The sequence below is a fragment of the Heloderma suspectum genome, chromosome 1 (assembly GCF_057233095.1).
Source record: "Heloderma suspectum isolate Gila_16-S chromosome 1, 16-S_ref, whole genome shotgun sequence".
Taxonomy (NCBI): Eukaryota; Metazoa; Chordata; class Lepidosauria; order Squamata; family Helodermatidae; genus Heloderma; species Heloderma suspectum.
In genome coordinates this window covers 379,358,422-379,384,958 of record NC_139458.1, presented here as the reverse complement: position 1 = coordinate 379,384,958, position 26,537 = coordinate 379,358,422, and the positions used below count along the sequence as shown (strand labels likewise).

The window sequence follows — 26,537 nt, the reverse complement described above, 5'->3', positions numbered from 1 at the left end:
CCAAACACTTTTTCCATTCTATCACTGAAGTCTGTTGTTACTGTAAAAATAATGATTTGTCATGTGAGCCAATCACACCTGCTGATGTTGTGTGCCAGGACTGCTGCCATCTCTTCTGTATATGCACACTTGCTGTTCCTGTCAGCTGCTGATGGCTCACCTCTGGTCACCATACAGTACCATGAATGTGCACAGCATAAGGAAACTCAGGAGTAGCAACAGAGCAACAACTCCAGGAGCAACAGTGGCCGAGAAAGATAACGGCAACAGGAGAGGCAGCAACTCATTGGACCACTGTGGAGGACTGTAATCATATGCAGCCAAAAGTAGTTCCTCTTAAACCTTCTCTGTCCATATGGAGAGGCTGAAGGCAGAGGTGGCACATGCCTCCCTGTCTGTCCTCCATGCTTCCAACTTTTGAGCACCCAAAGAGGGATTTAATTTATGTGTATATGTAAACACCCCCTGTCCCATTGACACGTATGGGAGCAGATGTTCATATCTGCATTCCCATAAAAAACTACTTCTGTTCACTTTCCTTCTGCGCATGTGGTAAGTAGTGCTAAAGTGAGGTATAAATTGTTACCTATTTATTTAGGGTGCAATCCTCAAGAGGGCCAAAGGCCAGCTAAGGGGCTGTTGGAGGAGGAATAAATGCTGCTCCACCAGGGGCAAGGCCTGCTGGTGGGTTGGCAGTATACCCACAGACTACCCACAGAAAGGTGTAAGTGTAGATGTCCTGCTGGCGGGGTGGTGGTGGTGGGAGCATGGGGCATTTTGAAGTTGTGTTAGGTGTGGCCCAGGAATCACAATATCTTAAGCCAAACATTCCCTGCCCCCCAAAAGCCCTCAACTATACCAGCCCTGGAGCTGGAGTAGTTAATTCCCTACCATTGCCTGCAATATGGATTGGGGGGCGGGGCGGGATGAGACCAGCAAAACAAAACAATTTAACACCACCACCCACCCACCCTGCTTTGGCCTCAGTGAGCTGGTGGAAGTGGTAGCTCTGCCACAGAATCTCCCACCACCAGGGGTGTAGTGGAGCCAGGCCTTGCAGGGATGCAGCACCAGCGCTTTTTTATTAGGAGGGACACTGCTGCCATCTGCCACCTTCACCCCAGACTTCCCTGTCCACTCAAACTTAACTGCAGTTCTCACAATAGCTGGGAGAAAGTGAATTCTCCCAACAACATATTATTCCTTGTTGCAGTGCAAAGTATTTTGGGGTGGCTTGGTCTTGAATGCTAAATTAAGACCCATTTGCTTTACAAACCTGCTCCTAATAGAGATGAGAACTACTAAGCTGGTTTGTTGATATGGATCAACACCACTTCCTAAATTTTTGGACTGTCATCAGGGGCATGGCTCTGGAGAGTGTCATGATGAGTGCCTTCACTTCAAAATTTACCACTACACCACTGACCACCACCATAGGACTGGTCCGCCAGTTAGTTAACACTGTCAGTGTCCATGGCACTTTACAGAGTACAGGAGGGCAGGTCTCTATCCCAAAGAGTTTACAATCTAAAATTTGACATGGGAAAAACAATAGAGGAAGGAGATAGACGTGGAGGAAGGTAAACATGGAGAGAGCATGCAATTGTTTCAGTCACATGTATTTAGGCTTGATTAGAACGGGAACCAGGGGGCTGAACCAAAAACATCACAGAAAAGGTGGGTCTTGAAGAATGGAAGTGAGGTAGCATCACACAGGTGTCCTGGGAGGCAGTTCCAAGTATAGGAGGAAGCAAAGGAGAAAGGGCAGAGTGATTCCCTTCCAACTCTGATCCCTGATGGCCTTCCGCATCCTGGCCATGGTGGATGGGGATGATGGGAGGTGTATTCCAGCATGTCTGGAGATCACCGGGTTTGGGAAGGCTACAAGTTGGTGGACACCAGTGCTCAATGTATGGCAGGCCTTGGCTTACCTTACTTCTCCATTTCTGTTGACACCAAAAGCTGAGGTAAAATGAGCAATGAATTAGGAGACATAATCCTTTAATGCAGCTCAAGCCCCTACTTTCCTTTGGCAGTACAAGCCTCACTACTAATCCTCTAGTATGGCTCTACGCCACTTAAGAGAGGACCAGAGGCTACCATCCCCTTCATGGATCACTGCCTTGTTGTGGCGAAGGGGCTTGCGTAACTCAGTGAAGCCATAAGCTATGCCGTGCAGGGCCACCCAAGACGGACAGATCATGGCGGAGAGTTCTGACAAAATGTGGTCCACTGGAGAAGGAAATGGCAACCCACTCCAGTATCCTTGCCAAGAAAACCCCGTGGAACGTATCACAAGGCTAAAAGAGATGACGCCGGAAGATGAGCCCCTCAGGTCGGAAGGTGTCCAATATACTACTGGGGAAGAGCAGAGGGAATTTCCAAGTAGCGCCAGAAAGAGTGAAGCGGCTGGGCCAAAGCCGAAAGGACACTCAGCCGTGGATGTGTCTGGTGGTGAAAAGAAAATCCGATGCTGTAAAGAACAATATTGTTTAGGAACCTGGAATGTCAGATCAATGAATCAAGGTAAGCTGCAGGTGGTCAAACATGAGATGGCAAGATTGAACATCGACATCTTGGGAATCAGCGAACTAAAATGGACAGGCATGGGCAAATTTAATTCAGGTGACCATCATATCTACTATTGTGGGCAAGAATCCCTTAGAAGAAATGGAGTAGCACTCATAGTCAACAAAAGAGTGGGAAAAGCAGTACTGGGGTACAATCTCAAAAAGGATAGAATGATCTCAGTACAAATCCAAGGCAAACCATTCAACATCACAGTCATTCAGGTCTATGCCCCAACCACTGAGGCCGAAGAAGCTGAGGTTGATTGGTTCTATGAAGACCTACAACACCTTCTAGAACTAACACCACAAAAAGATGTCCTCTTCATAGGGGATTGGAATGCTAAAGTAGGAAGTCAAGAAATCACCGGGATAACAGGCAGGCATGGCCTTAATGTACAAAATGAAGCAGGACAAAAGCTAATAGAGTTTTGCCAAGAGAACATGCTGATCATAGCAAACACTCTTTTCCAACATCACAAGAGACGACTCTACACATGGACATCACCAGATGGTCAATATCGAAATCAGATTGATTATGTCCTTTGCAGCCAAAGATGGAGAAGCTCTAGACAGTCAGTCAAAACAAGACCTGGAGCTGACTGTGGCTCAGATCATGAGCTTCTTGTTGCAAAATTTCAGCTTAAATTGAAGAACGTAGGGAAAACCACTAAACCATTCAGGTATGACCTAAATCATACCCCTTATGAATATACAGTGGAGGTGAGGAATAGATTTAAGGGATTAGACTTGATAGACAGAGTGCCTGAGGAACTATGGACCTCCGAACACTGTTCAGGAGGCAGCAACGAAATCCATCCCAAAGAAAAAGAAATGCAAGAAAGCCAAGTGGCTGTCTGAGGAGGCTTTACAAGTAGCTGAAGAAAGAAGGGAAGCGAAAAGCAAGGGAGAAAGGGGAAGATATATCCAACTGAATGCAGAGTTCCAGAGAATAGCAAGGAGAGACAAGAAGGCCTTCTTAAATGAACAATGCAAAGAAATCGAGGAAAACAACAGAATGGGAAAGACTAGAGATCTCTTCAAGAAAATTGGAGATCTCAAGGGAACGTTTTGTGCAAAGACGGGCATGATAAAGGACAAAGAAGGCAGGGACCTAACAGAAGCAGATGAGATTAAGAAGAGGTGGCAAGAATACACAGAAGAACTATACAGGAAAGATCTGAATGTCCCTGATAGCCATGATAGTGCGGCCACTGAACTTGAGCCGGACATCCTAGAGAATGAAGTCAAGCGGGCCTTAGGAAGCATTAGTAACAACAAAGCTAGCGGAGATGACAGTATTCCAGCTGAGCTATTTAAAATCCTAAAAGATGATGCTGTTAAAGTGCTGCATTCAATATGCCAACAAATTTGGAACACTCAACAATGGCCACAAGACTGGAAAAGGTCAGTTTACATTCCAATTCCAAAGAAGGGCAACGCCAAAGAGTGTTCAAACTACCGCACAATTGCGCTCATTTCACATGCCAGCAAGGTGATGCTCAAAATCCTACAAGCTAAGCTTCAGCAGTATGAGAACCAAGAACTACTGGAATTACAAGCTGGGTTTCGAAGAGGCAGAGGAACTAGAGATCAAATCGCCAACATTCGCTGCATCATGGAGAAAGCAAGAGAATTCCTGAAAAACGTCTGTTTCTGCTTCATTGACTACGCTAAAGCCTTTGATTGTGTGGATCACAACAAACTGTGGCAAATTCTTAAAGTGATGGGAGTACCAGACCACCTTACCTGTCTCCTGAGAAACCTGTACGAGGGTCAAGAAGCAACAGTAAGAACCAGACATGGAACAACCGAGTGGTTCAAAATTGGGAAAGCAGTATGACAAGGCTGCATATTGTCACCCTGCTTATTTAACTTATATGCAGAGTACATCATGAGAAACGCCGGGCTGGATGAATCACAGGTCGGAATTAAGATTGCCAGGAGAATTATCAACAACCTCCGATATGCAGACGATACCACCCTAATGGCAGAAAGCGAAGAGTATCTCAAGAGCCTCTTGTTGAGGGTGAAAGAGGAGAGTGCAAAAGCTGGTTTGAAACTCAACATTAAAAAAACTAAGATCATGGTATCTGGCCCCATCACTTCCTGGCATATAGAAGGGGAAGAAATGGAAGCAGTGACAGATTTTATTTTCTTGGGCTCCAAGATCACCGCAGACAGTGACTGTAGCCATGAAATTAAAAGACGCTTGCTCCTTGGGAGGAAAGCTATGGCACACCTAGACAGCATAGTAAGAAGCAGAGACATCACGTTGCCAACAAAGGTCCGTCTAATCAAAGCTATGGTTTTCCCAGTAGTAATGTATGGCTGTGAGAGCTGGACTATAAGGAAGGCTGAGCGCCAAAGAATTGATGCTTTCGAACTGTGGTGCTGGAGAAGACTCTTAAGAGTCCCCTGGACTGCAAGGAGGTCAAATCAGTCAATCCTAAAGGAAATCAACCCTGAGTGCTCATTGGAAGGACAGATACTGAAGCTGAAGCTCAAATATTTTGGCCACCTAATGCAAAGAGAAAACTCCCTGGAAAAGACCCTGATGCTGGGAAAGACTGAAGGCAAAAGGAGAAGGGGACGGCAGAGGATGAGATGGCTAGATAGCATCACCGATGCAATGAATATGAACTTGAGCACGCTCCGGGAGAGAGCGCAGGACAGGAAGGCCTGGCGTGCTATGGTCCATGGGGTCACGAAGAGTCGGACACGACTGAACGACTGAACAACAACAGAGGCTACCATTAGTATCATTTCACACGTTTCAGGGCCTGCCCACTCCTGCCATGAACGTTTCCCACAAAAAAACTATTTGGATTACATTCTAAAGAAATACTTTCCATTTCCCCCTGTGAGTATTCTTCCAGAACTGACTTTATTGCGACCGTTCTGGAGGAGGCGCCTGTCTGGGGATATGAACCTGGGCCGAGAAATGCTGGGGGAAAGGCCCAAGGCTGGGTCCTCAGCCATTTTGTTAACGTGTGCTGGAACTGGGTCTACTCTACCCGCCCCCGGCAGAAGGAAGAGAGACAGTTGTGTCCCCTTTTACTCTTTGGGGCTCAGCTACATCTGGCCTTTAGGTCCAAATTTCTGCTCTGGAAGTGGCCTAACAGCAAAGGAGTGTCTCTGAGCATCCGCAGAGTTCATTTCCTCACCACTGCCGAGGAAGCCCCATGGATTCCCATCCACTCCTCTCCACTCCACGCCCAGGTCCTCTCTCCCCTTTGGAGCTCAGGTCTTTCGGGGCGGAGGGCGCGGCTCCGTCCCCGAAGCACTGCGTAGAAGCACCCGGGAAGAGATGGAGCGAGGCGGCTGATCGAGAACCGAGCCGGAGGGCTCCAGCAGGAGCGCCTCGTCCTGCCCCAGCTTTTTCAGGCAACCGGCGCCTGATAATCCCGCCATTCGCCCCAGCTTCGTCCCACCCCGCCACTTTCTCGCTGGAGCGGAACTGGGGGCGGCGCTCGGCCGGCGGCTCCAGCAGGGGGGCAGGGCAGCAGCGCGCCCTGGGGGCGGGGAGGGAGGTCGCCGCCGCGTTGCCCGGCTTAGCAGGAGGCGGAGGCGGAGGCGGAGGCTGCAGCAGTGCCTGCCTGTGGCCATAGGAACCGGCGCAGCGCCAAAGCAAGCTGGAGCCTTGTCCCAGGGGTCTAAGGAGGGAGGAGACAGCGCCGCAGCCCGCAGCCCCACGGCGGCGCCGGCGACTCCGTCCCGCCGGCAGTGTGCGCCGGGCGCTGCCGCGGGAGCCAACGGTGCGGTAAGAGGAGGAGGCGCGGGAGCAGCAGCAGCAGCCGGGGGCGGGATTAAGAGTGTGGAGTCGTCGGATCTGGCCGGGCTTGGGCAGGTCCTTCCCGCTGGTGCCGCGGGGACAGCGGGCAGAACAGGTGCGGCGGCGGCCGCGGCGATCTCAGTTCAAGCGCTGCGGCTGGGAAGGAGGACGCCGGGGAAGGGGGAATGAGATCTCTGACCGGGGACTGAAGCCGGAGGGCACGGCAGCCCGTCCCCCCTTCCCCGGCGGACCCATCGACATCCTCCCCTGATTGCTCAGGAAATAGATTCACTCGGGTTTCTACTCGTCTCACATCCCTGATAAAGAAGCCAGCTCCGATTTGGATTCACATTTCTTGTATCTGGTGTTTCGGATTGCCCTGACATCCGCCTGCACTGCCTATCGGTCTCCTCACCTTTCCCAGTCATCATCTTGGTTTGAATTGGATAGCGCTCCTTTTTTAACCAACCGACATAAAACGTTATTATTCTCTGCCTGCATTCTTTTAATGTGGATTTGCACGGAATTTATCTTTACGCACCCAGATTGCATAGAAGTTTCTGCGCAAGGCTTAAAGAAGGAGCACCTATCTGAACTGCGCACTGATTTTTGGCCTGATCCGATTCGCACATTAAACTCTGGTATTTAACATTGCACCGTGGCCTCCAGCTTTGTTTGCACAGGATTGCACAACCGTTGGTTCACTAGTTTCCGTAACACACTGCTTACCTCTTTTTGATCCGGATTGCAAAACAGTCCCTGCACTGGTCTGGATTGCACATTGTTTGCCTGCACTAATCCGGATTAGTACAGCAGCTCGTCGAGCGTGTTTGCGCATTTCAAAGCTATAACAATGTTGCCAGGATCTATCCAGATCTCTGGGGAGACCTTATCAAGTGCCGAGATTCGGGATATCTGTGAGAGCCTGCGGGAGAACTCCATCAAACTGCTTTCACTCCGGGGCTGTCAGCTTTCTGATCGAGATTTCGGTCGTATCTGCAGGGGGGTAGCAGAGTCTCACTCCTTGGCTCAACTTAACCTTAATCTGGGGATTGTCGCCAATATCAATCGGGTCAAGCAACTAGCTGAAGCCCTGAAGACCAACCGCTCTGTCCAGTCTTTGTTGTGAGTACCCACTCCACTTAGTAGGTGACCTTAGTAGGAAACCTTGGGTCTCTGAGAAAGGGTGCCCTTCTCTGGTGGTGCAAGTCCTGCAGTACAAATCCTATGCTTTTTTTACTAAGAAGCAAGTCCTGCTGTGTTAAAGGGAGCTTACTCCTGGGTAAATGTGCACTGGTGGATTGCAGCCTTAGTGATGGGTTCCAGAATTCCCTTAGCTGGAAGCCAACTTCTGGATGGCCACAGCTTCCCATACTTTATGGCAAGGGGGTGGAGAATGTTTCCATAAATCACCACTGATGGAGAAGAAAGCAAAACTCATTTTACATATCTAGAGTCCCTTCTTATGTAGAGCAAAGGGAAAGTAATCTGTACTGGGCGATTGCATGAAATTGGTTTGCCCTAACCAGTGAAGCTGTGATTCTAAACATTATGTTCTGTTGCAATTCCTAAGATGGACCACCAGGGCAGACCTCTTATACTTGCCACTGTTGGCTCTCAGTGGCCAAGGTTAGGAAGGTCCAGTCATTGTAACAGGATATTTTATTATTTTAACTTATCTGCTCCAAACCCTTGGGATGGAGTGAGCTTCATATCAAATAATCTGCATTGTATGTGCTAGTTGGGAATCTAAAATAGTGTTACACTATCCTCTCCCCACTCCCTGGATCTTGTCACACTCCTTTTTCTCTGTTGTTTCTTGAGTACTAGTGCCTCATCTATCTTGATACCATGTTCGCTTTTCATTTAATGTATTCCTTATCAGAGAAAAGTAAGTACACTCCTGTCCAGTATTTGCTGGTGTTATTCCACCTTTTCTCCAAGGAGCCCCAGTTGGTGTACATGATCCTCCTCTCCATTTTATCATCACAAGAACCCTGTAAAGTAGGTCAGGCTGAGAGTTAGTGACTGTTCCAAAGTCATCCACTGAGCTTCATGGCTGAATAAGGACCAGAACGTCCTAGTCCAACACTCTAACCACCAGACCACACTGGCTCTACCACACTTCTCACACTTGGGAGGTAGGTGTGGAGATGACTGTATCCTGTACTTCTTCCTTGTTAGTCTGTTAATGACTCAGTCAAAACAGAATCAGTTCCGTAACACCTTCAAGACTAACAAATATCTTGGTGTAGAAGTAAAAGCTTTCATGGGCCAGAACCTTCCTACCTATATAGGTCATATCAAACAAATGGTGAAATGAGATCCACCTCATGAACACTTATGCTTATATATGTGTTATGCTGCTTCCAGATGAGGCTTTTATCATGCAATTGCTGTACCTCGTTCATGACATTTTAGGGGAAGGGTCCAGATGATGTCTTCCACTCTTTCCCCACTGCTGCTTCTATTTTCTTTCTACCAAAAATCAATTAAGGAGGAAAAAACAGAATAGCTTCACAATGTATTTTGATTAGTAGCACTAGGAGGCGTCTGTCTGGAAGCAGCACCCTAACTCTGTTATGTTCCACAGTACTTATTTTTTTACCTCTGTATGCAGAAAAGAAAGGCTGCATCTACCTCTTATTCTGTCTTCCATACTCCCACACCCCCAGCTCTGTCATGACAAATTCCTGTATCTCTGCAGTTTTCTCCTCCACTTTAAGGAATCCCTCTATAATAGCTAACTTTTGTTGTTTTGCTCCATTGGGCCTTGGGTTAATTATTCACTTTACCTTTTGTTTTTTTTTTAACTGGATTTCTTGGTTGTAATTTGAACTGGATTAAGACTGCAATATTGTACACACTTACCTGGGAGTAAATCCCATTAGAATCAGTGGGGCTTACTTCTGAGTAGATATAGCTAGGATTGCATTGCTGTTGTTGTTGTTCAGCTGCAACTCAAAGGACAGTTTGTAATTCCTAACCTTTTTATTGACACAGCCTCCATGGGAGCCCCTTGGCAGATGCTGGCTTGGCTCTTCTCAACCCAGCACTCTCCATCCATCCCTCCCTAATGGCCTTGGACTTGGGGGACTGCATGCTGGGTGATGAAGGGATCAACTTGATCTGTGGGCTTCTCCCTCCTGATGGGGCCAAGTCAGGTAAGTTAGAGTGGATGTGTGAGCTCTTGCAGATGTTTCTGGAGTTCCAATGCATTTCAGACCAGTTATGTCTTTTGTTTTAGCTGAATGGGAGAATAAAATATGTCTCTCCTGCTCCTCCCACCCCACCCCACCCCACCCCTCCAAAATAGTGACACTGGGTTTTCAGCACAGCACAACTCTAGTGAAGTTACTCTGTTGGCTGAGGTATCTTCAGAAAGTTAGGAATAAGTGGACTTCCACACTAGGGGAGAAGGTATTTAGAGCAGGAGTAATGATACTTTGCCTTATTGTAGAACTAAACAGTGCCTTTTCTCACAGAGTCAGTGTGGGGATTTGTAGACTTCGGATTTGTAAAAAATTTCATTTTTGGCAAGCTAAACTTGATGTTTTAACATAAAAATGCACGCATATGAAACATCCTTCTGTATCTGAATTGCCCTTTGCTGTAAATATTATCCATTGGTTCTTCTCAGTTTTTTGTTGTTTTTGAAGGAACAATTTTGTGTTAAGTTTCAAGCAGATTTGTTTTGAGGGAATAGTACCAGAGACTGGTAGGCTGAATAATATACACTCTGGCTCTGACTGAATTTACAGTCACCCTCTTCCACTCTCTATTTCAATATTATCTTCAACCCACAACCCACTCGGATTGCAAGAGCAAGTCTGAAAAATAAGGGCACCGCAGAACTGTTGTGTGTATGCTGGTGAGTTTGGAACCCCAGTGTTTGGAAGTAAGATGATCTACTATGAAGAAATATTCTAAACTTATACCCCTCTGCCCTTTTGCATCTGATCAGCCTCTTACCTTAAAGAACCCTTCTTTTCTGTTACTTGTTCTTTCCTCCATGTGTTAACACTTACTCTTTTACAGCCTGCTGTTCCTATTTTTGGGATACTGGGTGCCAATTGTGAAAAGGAAGAGGATCAGGGATACCCAAGTTCAGTGTAGGCAAATGGGGTGTAGTTCAGACAGTATCCCATGAGATAATTCTATAACCATGATTCAAGCTATTCTACATTTAGCTTATGAAGGGTGTGAAATTTAGTATGCCATGCTTTCCCCATTTTCTGGTTATCTTGGGGCCAATTTACACAATCTTTTTTGTCTACATGATCAGCCCCAACTGACCAGAACTGTTTGTTCATATGTGCAAACATATGTACCAAGTGGGCAACAGTGTAGTCAAGTGCTGTTCCTGTGACTATAAGGAGGTGGACAGTGACACACACATACCCCCCTCAGTCACAGGGCAATTGATAACATGTCAAATTCTAAGCAAGTGTTCACAACATGATCTCATACAGATTAGTTTTCTCTTTTTATGTTATAACCATCCTTGTTGTTCACACATTCTGGTGCCTAAAGACTGGTAATAGCTTCTTTGTTTCTTCTAAGCAAGCCAGTTACTGCTATTATTTAGACAGGATGAGGCAGATACCTCAGGTGGCAGACTTGAGTACCATTGAACACAGGTGCAGGAAACTACTAAATGATAAGCAGTTGGGGAAAGGGGACGGAGCCAGGGGAAGGGGACGGGACTATCCAGAGAACTCTAGAGGGCCAGATTGAGACCCCTGGAGGGCTGGATTTGGCTCCCAGCCCTGGGGTTTGGCACCCCTGCATTAAAGGGTAGGAAAGAATACATTATTTAGCTTACTATTTTTACCACTATGTGGGGTGCCATTTGGATATTGTGCGTCAGCCACCTCAATGACTTGCACCACTTTTGCTCCTAAAAGCCTTTGAGGGGATGGGTGATAATGATTTTACACCACTTCTAATGTCTCAGAATAAAACACAGGTTAAGATATTATTGTAATGCTATTTAAAAAAAAAAAAAAGAAATCCATCCTTTTAACCACCCTGGTGGTTTCAGCTACAGAGTGCTTCAAATGCATTAAGGAGTGTATTAATCAGATTTGGGTGTTTTGAGAACAAGCCTAAAATGCAAAATGGAGGTTTTAATTTGCACTCATGATTGTCCAGGCAGAACAAAAGGGCAGTATATAATCTGCGTGATTTATCATACAGATTATATACTGAGTTATCTTGAATCCTGAAAATAAGAGATCTTGTGAATGCTGCCTTAGGTCTCACTGGGATTCTCCCTTGTACCCAGGTTTGAAGGAGCTGACTCTCAGTGCTAACCCTGGCATCACAGCCAAAGGATGGGGGCGCCTGGCTATTGCAGTGGCTCACAGTTCCCAGGTGCGAGTGTTGAACTTGGACTACAACCCCCTGGGTGAGAGGCACACAGACATATGGGGGCGGGGGGGGGGGCTCTCCTTTTTACTGACAGGGATTTTGTTGGCTTGGTAACAGTTATAGAGCCCGAAACTTGAACGAGCCCAAGTGATATCCAGGTCAGCCTGCTACTGGAGCTCCATTTTTTGCTTATCAGGCCTACACTGAAGGCTATTATATCTTTATAACTAGAGAACATAGGAAGCTGCCTTATATAGTGAGTCACACCATGGGTCCAGCATTGTCTACACTGATGGGCAGATCTTCAAGATTTCAAGCAGGGGTCTTTCCCAACCAATGTGCTCAGCCAGTAATGGAGGCTGGTGGCTCTGATGTCAGTGGGGTGGTGAATCCAGGTTTCAGTCAGAACTCTAAAGGAGCTATCCAAGGTGCTACAACCTGAATAGCTCCTTTAGAGTTCTGACTGAAACCTGGATTCACCACCCCACTGACATCAGAGCCACCAGCCTCCACTGTCTGCCACTGAGCTCCATAGTCTTTCTTGCTAGAGCCCGCGCGTGCGTGTGTGTGTGTGTGTGTGAGAGGGAGGGAGGGAGAGGTGGGGGGAGGGAGGCAGGCTTTGTCTAGAATAAGGTCTCCACCTTTGTGCTTAAAAAAAAAAGTCCTAAAAAGAGGTATGATCATTTAAAATACAAAAACAACACTGACAGTTGTCAGCCCTCGTCTGGAAGAATAAGATGGCAGCCTGTCGTGTTCTCCAAGGGGTGAGACTTGCTCCCCAACCATCATTCAACCCTAGGATTTTGAGCTCTTCCTCCAGCGTACAATGTTTTTTGTTCTTGATATTATCTTTCCAGTCCCATGCACCGTCCTGTTTTTGGGCTTGGTAGTCATAACATGTCCCTTCCCCCAGCTGCTTCCTCTTCAAAATATAGCAAGGAGACGAGGAGCCCCAGCACTGGTTGCCATGGAAACCTACTCTCTCTACAGCTGCGCTGCCTGAGCAAAATCGGCAGCTGGTGAGACAGAGACTAGACCAGGCAGCTCTGCTCTTCCCAGTCCTGCCTCAGGGAAATGGATGGAAGCAGCTCCTCAGCACACCCCACCTGATCCTGCCCTTTGAAACTGGGTGAGGCATTTCTTCTTTCCGCCTCTCCTCTGTAAAGGTTTACCTCATGAAACGAGAGCCATGTCCTCCAACCCAGAAGCATTGCCTTTTAAGAGAGGAAGCTGCCTATGGATTATCCAATGCTGAGGGAACAGGACTCTGCCCAAGAGCAGTGGAACCATTTTTCCTCAGCTAACTCACAAGGGAAAGAAAAAAGTAGAAAAAAAAAGCAGTTCTCTCTCATTCTCTCCCCCCACACAATCCTGGCATCTTGTGCCTTTAACAGGCAGAAATTCAGCAGATGCAGGATCTTAACATGTGCAACTTCTCCCATCTCTTGAGGAGATGTTGCACTTGTTGAAGTTGTGCCTAGCATTCAGCGTTTAAACTGACACATGTCAGTCTTGGGAGGGTGGAGAAGGCACTAGTAGAGTTTAAGATGCTGTACCACCTTGCAAATTCTCCCACTGTGGATGCATGCAACATGACCTGCATGAGGTCTACTGACATCCCCTGGCTTTCTGCTCCCCTAGGTGACCAGATAGCAGGAATGCTGGCAGTTTCTGTGGCATCCAGCCGCACCTTAGAGGTTTTGGACTTGGAAGGAACAGGACTTACCAACCAGTCAGCCTTGGTAAGGCAAATATGGGCCACTGTTGCCTTCATTTCCTTTTCCAGGTCATGAAAGTCCATGTAGTAGTTGGTCTAGACTGCACATTATTTACCTCCAAATGCACTGCTTTCCCCTTCTCAAGGGACCTGAGCATCCATTGACTACTTCTCAAATGTTTGTTGGGATGAGGAAGACACCCCTCCCCTTTAGATATTGGTTTGGGAGTTTCCTTCCTCTGAATCAACAGAGACTGACAGAACCACAGATAAGACAGTACATAGGGTGGGCTGGTTAAAAGTGTTAAAAATATTTTGTTCAGGATGTTGAACATGCAGATCTTGCTTTATTGCTTAGAATCCAATTCTCCTTACGTTTGGGATTAAGAAAAAAAAATCCTTTATCCAGGTCCAATTCTCTGCTGACTCAAGGTTCTTTTAATTCCACACACACACACACACACACACACACGTGTGGCACAACTATGTTAAGCCTTTTCAGCTTTTAAAATTTTAGATAAAATGTTATTTTTACTACAGGTATCTCCGGCATGGTGCATTTAAGACACCTCCTGCTGTGCATAACTAGTTTGGAGAAGAAAAAAATTGAGTGTTCAGAAACTGTACATCCTGATTTAGGTCAATGTTATGATGGACTTTCACAGCCTTCTTGATTTAATAGGTGCAGATCTCCTTTGCTTGGCACCCAGTCTCTGCAGAGCCCTTGCCTGTAGTTCTCAGTGCCCATAGATGTCTGGTTCCAACTTCTAACCAAACTTTGCATCCTGTCAGGTTTGCTTCCATTCCAAAAATTTAACGCTGGTCTAGTTCTCATGTAATCATTGGCATTCATGGGATGGCTTTTTGAAGTGTAAAATGGATGTTGGCATTGGTTACCCACATACATATTCCAGGGACATGTCATATTGAGATGTGGCAACAGACACAGTAGTTGACACAGCTAAGGTTAGTAGATAGAAATGGGGACATCTTTGCCATAGCTACACAGGCCTATTTAGAAGCTTGCCCATACAGAAATAAGGAGAACACCCCCTGTCTCTAAAGGAACTTTGTTTTCACTGCTGTATTTTTAAAATTGCTTTAAATTTGTTTTAATTTTTGTATATTTTTATTTATAGAATCATAAGAGTTGGAAGGAACCTTGGAGATCATCTAGTCCAGCCCCGTGCTCAGTAAAACTCTGCAGTGCAGGATGCAGCCACAGCATCGCTGATAGGTGGCCATCCAGCCTCTGCTTAAATACATCTAGCAAAGGAAAACCTCCTGGGATAGTCTGTTCACCACTGCTAAACACCCCTCACTGTTAGGAAGTTTCTCCTAACGTTTAGCCGAAATCTGCTTCCCTGCAACTTTCAACCATTAGTTTTAGTCCTGCCCTCTGCACACTAAAAAGTATTTAATGTCTTATATGACAGTTTAACATGGACTGCATCACTTTGAGATCTATGTAGTTGCAAAGTAAATACATTTTATAAATGCAATAAATAAGAGCTTAGAAAGTAGAACTGTGAGGCAGAGTGCATAAAATGGATCTGAGCCCCTCTGCATTCTCTTTCCCTGCCTCTGGCTCTCATTCTATTCAGATACTGCTGGACATGGTAGAAAACTACCCAACAGCTTTGCGGACGCTGATCCTGGCAGAGAACAACATCAGCCCTGAACTGCAGCAGCAGATCTCCGACCTTCTTTCTGAGGGTGAGGAAGAAGAGGAGACCGAAACTCGTGAAGTCATGGCCAGAGAGAAGAACTCCTGGATCTGCCAGAACAGTAAGACTACTGGGCCCCCATTGAGAGGAGATGGTGAAATTGGACGGGGGGGGGGGGGAGTTGGCAAGAATGGGAAACCTACTAAGTTCAGACCACTTAAAAAAAAAAAAAGGCCACAAAATCACAACACATCAGTAGCTGATATTTTTAACTCATAGAGGCATCTTTTTTTACTCCAGTATTCATTCATATTAGTATAGTGCTTAATTAGAAGTGAAAACGTTCCTTCTGCACTGTGAAGTCTGGTCCTAAGCTCACTGACAACACTGAACCTGAATGCAGCCCAGCAGCTGGTGACCTGTTAATCTAGATGATTTTCTGCAATCAACCCCACAAACCTGTAGGGGTTTAAAATAAGAAACTGTGGAGCTGCTATAGCCTGTCTGAACCAAAAACAAGGTCTGGCCCTCACTTCTCTTTTTTGATACAATGATCACGTAAAGCCTTAACTGGAAACCATAACTGGGCTTGAGGCTTCAACATATATCTAAGATTAATATGCTTCACATGTAGTATGCCTTTTTTTTTAGTCGAGTATGTCTTCTTTGCATATAAGGTAGAGAAGTACTGTTGTCTCTATACCACAGGGGTAAGAAGAAACTACTGAAGTTAACACTGGAACTCTATACACAGAACTTAATGCAAATTTGCATTAGCAAGCCATCTTTTAAATTTTGAGTTGTGCGGGGGGGGGGGACGGGACTGATGTGTGAAAACCTGAGATCAAGAAGCAGTGCCTCTGTATGGGAATTCTGATTCTGAGTTTGGAATAATAGTTTCCTTGATTACAATAAATACAAGGTGCCTCTTTGTGTAGTCACACATCAGTAACCCAGCTGTCTATGGAAGCAGCACACCCAACCCAGGGTGTAAAAGTGTGGTCATGAGGTTTTAAGACCACCAAATTTGCACACTGCAGGGATGGAGTTCGACTATTCATCTAATCACCACTTAGTTCACATCTGGTTTATGGATACTTGGAATTCTTCCTTAATTCTAATTCTCTCTCTTCTAACAGTTTAAGCCCTCTTGGATTTGTGCTTATGTTCTAGGTAGAGGTCACTCTTTCACCCACCCCCCACACCAGTTCATCTGCTAAAATCGCTTTTTCCCCCTTTCAGATTCCAGTTCCCAGATGGTCTTGGTAACATCAGGCCTTGGAGAAAGTCTGTTAGCAGAAACAGAGATGTAAACACAAAACTCCAGTTGCCTCTGATGAGAAAAAAAAAACGTTTCCATGTATGTGGGAAGAAGTATGTGTTTATTGAAATGTACATTCACACGTGTGTGAATGTGTACTGTGCTTGTGTGTTTGCAAGTTGAGTGTATGCACTAGGCAAACAAAGTTATGAAAGCTTATATGCCCATGTGCAGTTGCCAGGCCTGCCCCGATGGCAGATCTACACACTGTGTCTTACTGAAGTCACCTTTTAGCTCCACATTGAGACCTGACCCAAATTAATCTGTCTATATCACACGACCTGTCAGTTGCTTGTGATTGTCCAGTTGCTGTATTTTTAGGGCTCACCACCCATTCTCAACTGATCTTGGGGGAGGCTGTATTTATTCAGATGTGTATATTTATGTATAACAGATACTCTTTTTATTGCTTGTATCTATGTCTTGAGTAGGATTTTATAAAATTCACAGGAATTACACAGTTGTAAAGAGTCCCTTTTATTTCTAACAATGCATGGGCAGGAAAACTTTGAATAGATGAACTTTACTCAGGGAAAGAAGACCAATTCACCTGAGCATAGTATTGTAGCTAACTTACAGTAATGCATTCGTGCTGTTGCCAATGGCCTGGGAATACAGCTCAGCACATGATCATTGAAAAAAACTAGAATTATATCATAATTGTCATGTGAAACGAACCTTATTTACTTTAAGATACTCTATGTAGGCTTCCCAACATAGGTTGTGGTCCTTGAATTTCACAAAGATAGCAATAGGACACTAGATGCAAACACTGCAACAGCCAGCTACAGGTGGTCCCAGAAGTACACAAGAGAAAAACAAAAATCCCATAGGGATAAAATGTACACTGTTGATGGTCATTAGTAGAAGCACAGCTGGTAACAGTCCCAGAGGTAAACTGCTGCCTTACAGAGGCTGCTTCACACACTAAGCCATTTAAGGTAACAGGTGCTGTTGGGAAACCTTTGTGGTAAGTCACTGCACACAAATAGCTAATTACATAAAACACCCTCTATGCCAGCACAATATCAAGCAACCTCTAGGAAACAGCTATTTTACATTAAGCAGAGCCCAAGATTCAGGTTTGAGAAGAAGATGGAATTTTAACCCATCTGATAATGAACAGGAACTTGTACCAGTGGGGTTGGGGGAAATCACTGGTTGCTACAGAAACAGGAATACTTTAAACCCTCCAGGTTATTGACGCATCTCAGAAGAGATGTAAAAAGCACAATGTGGAAATGTGTCTGCTACAAAGATACCCCACTATTCCTCCAAGGAGCTCATAGCAGCTACACATAATTTCCAAGCAGGAGTCAAAGGTTAGACTCACTCAGCTTCATCAATAGAACTATTCTGGTAGCTTCAGTCCATTCTCTGGGCTATAGACAAGTAAACTTTTAAATTATTCCCACTGGAAGTGTCTGTAAAGCACCTCTTGCAGTACAAGACACAGAGCTTTTATGGCTGTAAAACATATTTCCACATGAGATGGGAGCTACATATTGATCCTATTCATGGACTAGGATATTCACTATCAAGTAGTTTGTTTGTTTGTTTTTAACCTAAAGGGCTACTTGCAAAAGCCTCCTGTTGATAACAAAGCTTTGTATCAAAAAAGTAAAATCAGATTAAAATATACAAGAATGGCAGAAGGACAAAGGAACCAAAAATATCTCCTCACAGCCCAGCAGCGCAGATGAAAACAGAGGTGATGACACTAGATTTGTCATAATTGTTTCCGTACAGTTGCAAATTCTGCAAACGTTTTAACAGATCACAGGTAAGCACAGTTCACCTCCTCCAGGAATTCTTGTGATATGTGGCATGATTCAGGCAGTCTTTCTTACCTCACAATACAACTGTGGCACCTTACCAAAAAAAACGCTGTACTGTGGCAGCTTCATCACTGCAAGAGTTCAACCAATGGATACCTTCATAGAGTAAAGCATAAAAGCCATGAGAACCACTAGGAGGCAGCAGCGTCCTACAGTTTGAGATTTCTTAGGGATGGCAGAGAATTCCACCACTGACTCCAATGAGGCCAGATTCCAAAAATCCAGTCTGTGGCGGAATGGAAGACTCGCCTCCGCCACCCGGGGGAATCCGCGCCGGCCAGATCCTATTTGCCGCCGGCCGGTCGCTGCTGCCTGTCTTCGGACACAAATGGCGTCCGGCATAGCGGACACCATTTGCGTCCCTGCCTTTTGCTGTGATAGGCTACGTAAATCTTTACATAGCCTATCGGCAACAGGCAGGGACGTAAATGGCGTCCGCTATGCCGGATGCCATTTGCGTGGCAGCAGCTGGAAGTCCAGCTGTGGCTGGGCCTGGCCAGGGAGGGTTCTGGGGGAGGGACGGATCCCCCCGCAGACCCCCCCCAGCGGACTGGTGGGTATGTTTCAAACACCCCTAGATTTTCTAGTAGCTACTTGCCCATGATTTACAGCAGCTTTCCCCAACCTGCATTCCTCCAGATGTTTTGGATAACAACCCCCATCATCCCTCATCATTGGCCATGCTGAATGTGACTCAGAGAAGGAACCTATTAGCCTTCCCCAGCCTGGATCCTAGAGGGAACCAGGTTGAAGAAGGTTGGTATACAGCTTACACAAACAGTAGGAGAGTGATTACAGCCCTTGACACTGTGCAGTGTGACACAGGCTAATGTCTATAGCAAGCCCCTGCTTTCTACCCCAATTCCCCCTAAAGAGGGCCAAACCTAAGTCCTACATTAGCAGGACCACAGCAGGTAACAGTTCCAGAGGTGTATTGCCAAAGGAAGCACAGTCACAATGGAAATGAGAAGCCTGGCTGTACCTCTATGGGGACAGGCTGCAGTTCAGTGGTACAGCACATGTTTTGCATACAGAAGTGCCAGGTTCAATCTCTGGCATTTCTGGTTAAAAGGATTGGGTACAGGCAATGGGAAAGACCTGTTTGGAGTGCTGCTGAAAGCCCTAAAAATCCTTCTGCTTCTACGGCTTCCTCTGGTCAGATTTTGACTCCCAGCAGCAACAGACTACACAGACATACTTTTAAAATAGTTTATTTCTGGCTTTAAAATATACATCAGTTTGAAAATCTCAGAAAAACACATTAGTCACAGATTAACAGTCTTGAGTTGGGACATTGTAAAATGTGGGGCAGCTAAAGAAGGCAACTCAAGCTCCCCAAGAGAATTAATACTGCCAGAGATTAGCAAGATACAAAGGGCTATGATGCAGCGCTGCACAAGAGGAACTCTGGGAGGAAGGCTGCTTCTGGGCTAACACCACCAATCCCTCCCCTGCAGTTCTCTTAAAGGAATCACTGCCATCCACTCCCATGTGAAATAAGTGGCACTGCTCAATTGCATTCAAGAATGGTCCCCTTCCTTCCCGCTCCGCTTCCCAACCTTTGGCCCAACATAATTAAAGGCAAATGGGAGATTAGTGTCAATCAACAATGTAGTGCCTGGTTCTCATTGTCAGTCTGGTGGCTATTAACTGTGTCAGTTTCAGATTGGCTTAAGAGCAGTTGTGCAGCCAGCCACAGAAAGAAGAACTGGGCTCTGGTCTAAGTTCTCAGTGAGATGTGCTAAAATCAGTTCCATTTTAGCCAAAAAGTCATGAGAAGGGCCCAGATTCTACAGGACAGGTTTTATTTCAATCAGCACCATTTCTGGCCAATACTGACAACATACAAGGGGCCACCAAGCAGCTCTATAGCCTTCCTATCTCCAGCACCCTTTAACAAGGAGAAAGAGAGAACACTGCATGGCTGGAGCAGGAAGAAACATACTCTGCCCTTTGTAGAGCAGAGGAAGTTCCAAGAAATTGAAGGTTGCAGCAGGAGAGTGGGTAAGCAAAGCAAGCAATTGCCAGCTGTAGAAGTCAGAACATTAAGGGATGTCATGTAGGCTAAAGGAAAGGTGTCCACCTTTAGCACCAATTTATTAGCACAGCTAAACCAAAAATGATGAGTCACACCCCAACATTCGGATGCAGTAGGTAGCAGCTTAACAAAAGGAGTGGCCAATTAACAAAGATTTAAACAAGGCCGCATCCAGAGTCAGCTATGGCAGGACCGTCCAAGCCTAACACACAGCAGATCCTAGCTAGATCTGGAGAGACAGCAGAGGACAGCACAAACCCTGTAGCCTACCAGCAGGCAGACCAACACAACATAGGCAGTGATGGCAGCCATCCAATGGATACTGAAAATTTTAGGGAAAATTGTTGGTCCTGTAAGGTTATGAGTGGAGTTTCTTGGCAGCTTTCGGCTGCTTTGCTGGTGTTTACAAGGGAGAAGTCTCCCAGTGCGGAGGAGAAAGGCTTTAGGTTACTCTCTAGTGGAAGATCATACAGACCTCACTCAAACAAAAGCAGCTGGACAAGGCAATTATGCCCAGCAGCCTAGTCACTGCCCTGGTTGCACCAACAGGCTAGGAAATTAGGATGTGGGAGCTTGATCCTTCAGTGTAAAATTCCTAACACTGAACCTTCCCCCCGCCCCCCACTTGCGTGCACATGCACACAAAACATGGAAACATACTGCAAAGGAAAAACAAAACACTGAACACACACAAAAGACCACCCAAGAAGGGGGGGGGGAATCTCAGACCTCAGATAGGGCCTTGGAAAGGCACTAGTGTCAATTTGGACCCCATGCACATGGGGAATGCCCATCCTCATCAGCCATCTCCAAGGGGGCAAACAACAACAGCCATCTTCTTCTGTGCCAAGGACAGCCATCAGAGGCAAACCGGCTGCACTGTTTATAGACTTGACCAATAAGAACTTCTTCCTCAGTTGTTGAAGGAACTTTATGGACTGGACATGGGGCTGTGCTTCCAGACAAGGATGGCTTCCAGCCATCCCCCAGCCTCATTCATGGACTTTTACAGGGCTCTAGAAGATGTCTTCCACCCATAACGCTCCTGTGTTTTCCCACTGCTTCTCCCCTCTTTTTTCTAAATGCAGAAAATCTGTTAAGGGGAAAAAAGACGGAATAGCTTCACAATGCCTTCCCATTGGTAGTGTCAGGAGCCCTCTGTCTGGAAGCACCCATGATAACACCAAAGATGAGGAATGAGATGAGTCGCTTCTTGCAGAGTAGGTTCTCCGTTATCCCCTGCTGCAGATTCTTAGCTCATTTACAAAAGGAGACTAGCACATTTTAAAAGCCAAAGACCTAAAATAGAAATACATACATAGTCTAACACCACCCAAATGTGATACAGACTATCCAAGTGAGAGCTGACATGACAGGCACACATAACCCAGCCCATTATGGAACAGTCCAGCTCAATTTTGCTGGGTGACTGCAGCAGGGAAGCTCTGAGGCCCAGTCTGGCAGCAGGAACCCTAGGTCTGGAGAGCACACAGCCCGTCACCAACAAGTACTAGCCCTGGCTCATGACTCAGGAGACAAGGAAACTGTAGAGGTGACCGCAGAGCATCATCCAGCCTGTTCACAGCTATGCATATCCACATAGTAACTGGGAGAAAAAAAACAAATCCAGCAAAATAAAAGCAGCACAGCTCACACAGCTGGGGATGCCGACCCACGGAAGCTTTCACACTTCCTTCATGGGCTTCACCTGGGGGGTTCACGGAAGATTCAGACAACAAAAAGTGGGACAGCATGTTCCTATTTTTTGGCACAAACTTAAAAGTAGGAATACAGACTCGAGGTGTCCCAATGGGATGTGCTATTAGCAGCAACAGGAGTGTGAAGGCAGAACTGAGCTTTGAAAGAATGGGAACGAGTGCAAACTGAGATGTGAACACTAGCACAGAAGTGGCGCGCTGGTGTCCACCCAAGTGTTTTGTTCTGGTGCTGTCTCTTCTCTTAACTTGTATTAAAAATACAATAAATATATATAAAAATGGCCTGGAATTCCTGGCAAGGAGTACCATAACGGTCATCCTTTGGACCTCAGGACTAGAGGCGCAGCCCTTGGGAAGTGGATGCAACACTGCACCTAGGCAGCCCAGGCCTATCTTCCTCCCTACCCTCAATTGAGCAAGTTGCCTTGCTCCTGTGCCTGCGTCAGGCTGTCTTTCCGATGGAGGTGATGAACCCCCATTCTCTTGGGGCTGCGATGTGGGCGGCCAGAAAGAGGCTTGCTCTTGTACTCCCTGCTCTGCTCTGAAGTGCCCTCTTGGCTGTTCTCCTTTCTTCCCTGTAACAGCATTTCCTGTTCTTCAGCTGGGCTCCCAGGTGAGTCTAGGTCCACATAGTCTTTGTGCTTCTCTGGTGAAGAAGTGGCAGGTTCTGCCACCCCTTCGCTGCCACCTCCTTGCAGCAATTTGCAGGCTTCGTCCTGGGAGAAGTCTGTCCCATAGTCGGAGAAGTGGCTCCGGCGGGCCCGGGATTCTGTGCTGTCTGTGTCCACGCTCGAGTCTCTGCTCACGGTCCAGCTGCAGCTCTGCACTGACTCCTCACCATCCGAGTAGGCAGAGGCTGTTCGGCCCAACTCCTGCATGGAGCGGCTGAAACGTTTCTGGAGCTCCTGGGCTGTGTCACGGCTAAACGATGTGCGGTTCACCAGCACCTGCTCTGTGGTAGGGGGAGCCTTTTCCACAAACATCCGCTGCCAGTTAGCCAGCAAATCCTCCTCCGAGCTGGCTGAACTAGCAAAAGTGCTGGGAACCTGTGGTGGGCTGCTGAAGGGGCTGCTCTGCGAGGAGCCATGAGCTCGACTCACCTTGGGGGATGGCTGATAAGAGCAACTGGAGGCTGAGCGCTGGCCTTCTGAGGCAGGGCTGCTGGGAAGGGTGCGCAGCCGGTCACAGCTTTCATCCTCCCCCTGAACCAGGCTCAAGGAGATCGCCTGGCGTGTGGCGTAAGTACAATTTGGCAGGGGGCTGTTCTTTGGGATCCTCACCTTGTCCTCAGAGAACTCAATCACCTTGCGCCCTGGGTACATGGGGTGGGGAGGGGGAGGGGTGGGATATGGACTCAGTTTCTCAAAAGTGGGCACCTCGCCAGGCAGACTCTCCAAACAGCTCTGTGGCTTGCAGCTCCCATTTTGCTGTCTCGCTCCCTCTGTTACCTCATTTCCAGGCTGCCCTTGGCTTGGACAAGCATCGGGCAGTGTTCCGCTCATATCTACATGCACAAAGACATCCTCAGCCATGGAGCAACTGCCACTGCTGGATTTGGCTGAGTTCAGCACCAGCGATTCTGGCTTCTCCAAGACTCTAGCAATGACTGAGGTGGGCACAACATCAGATGGGGCTAAGGTGTGAGGGGCCTCCTGGCCAGGGCCTGAGGACTCCTGAGTGCTATGCAAGTGCTTGTTGACCATGTCTTGCAGTTCATAGGGAAGCTATGGAGAAAGGAGAAAGGAAGTTACACTGCAACCAAGATGGCATGTGGAAAACAGCAGAGCTAATTTGGTGAGACTGATGCACAAAGTAGTGGGCAGTACCCAATGTGTCATTCCACAAACTCAAACAGTGCTAGCAAAGCGCGGCTGAACCTTTCTGTTGTACAAGTGGCTATGCATTACACTTGCGCAACTAATTGTGCAACTGGTTGCACAAGCAGTTGCACAACAGGTTGTGCAACTGTTTGCACAACTGCACTTGCACAAATGTAACTTTAGTTGGATTCTGCTCTTGCACATAGTTCTGAACCTAGTTTCCACCAGCGCAACATCATTTACGCTAGCGGAATAACACAGTTGGATACTGCCCAAAATGTGGAAGACATTGCTAGCCCAATCCAAACTCCTTGTCCTAACATTTCATGCAAACCATCAACCACCTAGACATTCAGAAGGTTTCCGTTCCTGTCACAATAACTGAGAAAAATAAAGTTTTTCCCTTAGCTCCAGGTCTGATGAACAATACACGGTTAGAAGAGATGAACACAGAACCATATACAGTAAATTAAGCACCTTGCTGGTGCATTTTAGGCCAACACAATGCTATTGATTGGTGGAAAAATTAGCTGGTTACTGCACTGAACTGGGTGACCAGCCCCCACTACTAGAATCTGCAGCTCCAGGAAGCAGGTGGTAATTATAGGCCACCGCCTTGGCAGCCTGCCCTGGAATAAGAATCAATTGCTGTTCTGGCACTTGCTAACTCCAGAGACAGAAGCAGCCTGACACTCCTCCCTCCCTGAGTCCACCATAAGCACTTGCATCCAGGAAGATAAAAAGCTGGAGGTAGCACAACTGGGACTGCATCAGAACAGTGAAGACCAGGAGGAACCACATTCCCCTTCGTCAGGGGCCAAACAGCTGCAAGACTCTGGTCTGGATGGGTGCATGTTCCTCTTCCCCACTGATGGACATTCTAAAGTGAATAATGAACCGGAAAGAGGAGCAGTATAGGTACATGGGCGTCTACTTTTCCATGTTAAGCTTAAGCAAACACCTCAGCCTTGCTTCATTAACGCATGGATTGTAGTTCTCAGGTAACAGGCTCATGAAGCACTCATATCTCTTGCAGAGTATGCATAGGACATTCATTAGGATGTCTTACCCTACAGCCTAACAGGGTTTGGCAGTGAATGCCAATCTCTAAAAGGCTTGAGCCCCTCAAACCTTAGAGATCACCTCCATCAACCACTAATACTGACTAAGCATGTGCCCCTTAATACCATCTTCTGTGCATTATATGTTTGAATGGCAAAAGCCTTCCTCTCTCTCTTTCTCTCTCTCGCTCTCTCTTTTTTGCTGAAGTCCAAGCCTCAGTATTTTTCACAGTCAGTACAAGGGCTAAGCCAGCATGTCGATATTTGTATAAACTTTATTATTTATCTTCTTTCTTGTTTTAAAGTTTATCTCTAGCTTTGAACAGATCATCCATCTTGAGACTTTGGAACTAGGAGAGATGGAGCTTTAGACAGACATAAATAATCTATTTAAGCTAGAACATTTCAAGGTCTTTTAACACAATTGGCCAGGTTCAGATGCAACAATAAGTCAGAGATCCGGAGAATCCTGGCTTATAGTTCGTGAACAGCATGCTTGTGCAAGCTGCCTGATTGCTTCCATTGCAACCAGAGGTAGTTAAACAAACCACAGACCCTCCATTCATGGCTTGTTTATTGTGACTTCTGAACTGGGAACTCTGGTTTCTCTCTCCCAAACAAGCCAGAATTATAAGCCAACAACAATTGATAACTTATGACTCTGGCTTGTTTGGGGAGAGACAAGCTAGAGTTCCCAGTTTGGACAGCTTGATAACCCTAAGCATAAAGGTAATGCAGAATAAAAACAATATTTACAGATAAATTCCAGAAAACGACTAGATGTTCTAAATCCTATGAAACATCAAAAGGGAAGGATCCAACTCTTCTTTCAGTAAAAGGACAAATAGCAAGTAGAACATTAAATGAATGGGAGCACCTTGCTCTGGTCCCGTATATGCATGAACAAAGAGTATCTCACATGAGGGGATGGATATCCTGTTAAAACCAAAATCACCTGAAACGAGCTAGAAGATGCGAGACATTCTCATCATATTCATTTGGTGAAAAACAAGCAATAGAGTTAGTTATACTGGTGGCTAGATAGAGTTTTGAAAGGGAGAGCAACATCTCTCAGGATCATTTCTGTAGTGTGAAGTGGCACCCATATAATTGTAGAACGCCTGCAGCATGCTGAGTGATGCAGCTGCTATATCTTGTATCTGACCCTGATCTCATTTGTGCACTGCTTTGTAAGGACATAAACCTGAAAAGCAACTAAAAACAATTCTTATTATTACTATTATTGTCACTATTATTGTCACTATTATTGTCACTATTAATATTGCTATTATTACTTATTAATTATTATCCATAATTATGGTGCTATACTTTGGAATAGGTTTGAGAGGAAAAAAGTAACGTGATGGCCCTAAGATAGGACCAACCGCTGCACCACAGCGTGTGGTATATATCTGTATATTAATGAAACCTAGAAACTACTCAAGTGCTGCAAACCCTCTGGTCTAGCCAGCCTCTTCATTTTCTCTCCTGCTGCTGGGAGAAACACCTTCAACCTTTGTGAGTTAAAGGCACCTGAGGTAAACGAACTCCTTCATGAAGTTACTAATTCCCTTGTCACAACTCAGTAGTATACTGAGGAGTCATATAGAACTGGTTAGCTGGAACAAATGAAGGAAAGACA

The 26,537-nt window shown here is 46.1% G+C and overlaps 2 protein-coding genes across 6 annotated transcripts in view; one reads left to right on the top strand and one right to left on the bottom strand.

Moving 5' to 3' along the window:
* The first annotated feature begins 5,560 nt into the window (after positions 1-5,560).
* On the top strand, positions 5,561-17,078 carry LRRC73 (leucine rich repeat containing 73). 2 transcript variants are annotated; one of them, XM_084828428.1, is made up of 6 exons: positions 5,561-7,467; positions 9,346-9,506; positions 11,630-11,752; positions 13,357-13,457; positions 15,037-15,220; positions 16,342-17,078. In XM_084828428.1, the coding sequence occupies exons 1-6, from the start codon at positions 7,196-7,198 to the stop codon at positions 16,410-16,412; spliced, it is 912 nt and encodes a 303-aa protein (XP_084684554.1). In that variant the 5' UTR covers positions 5,561-7,195; the 3' UTR covers positions 16,413-17,078. The 2 variants fall into 2 exon arrangements, with proteins under 2 accessions (XP_084684554.1, XP_084684555.1); XM_084828429.1 differs by lacking the exon at positions 11,630-11,752 and having other exon boundaries at positions 6,262-7,467.
* A 2,375-nt stretch (positions 17,079-19,453) lies between these two features.
* The window catches only part of TJAP1 (tight junction associated protein 1), a 61,502-nt gene continuing 54,418 nt past the window's right edge, over positions 19,454-26,537 (bottom strand). For all 4 annotated transcript variants that reach the window (XM_084828425.1, XM_084828423.1, XM_084828424.1 and 1 more), the window contains one exon: positions 19,454-23,738. In XM_084828425.1, the coding sequence (XP_084684551.1) occupies positions 22,422-23,738 (1,317 nt within the window). In that variant the 3' untranslated portion in view covers positions 19,454-22,421. The remainder of the gene's footprint in view (positions 23,739-26,537) is intronic.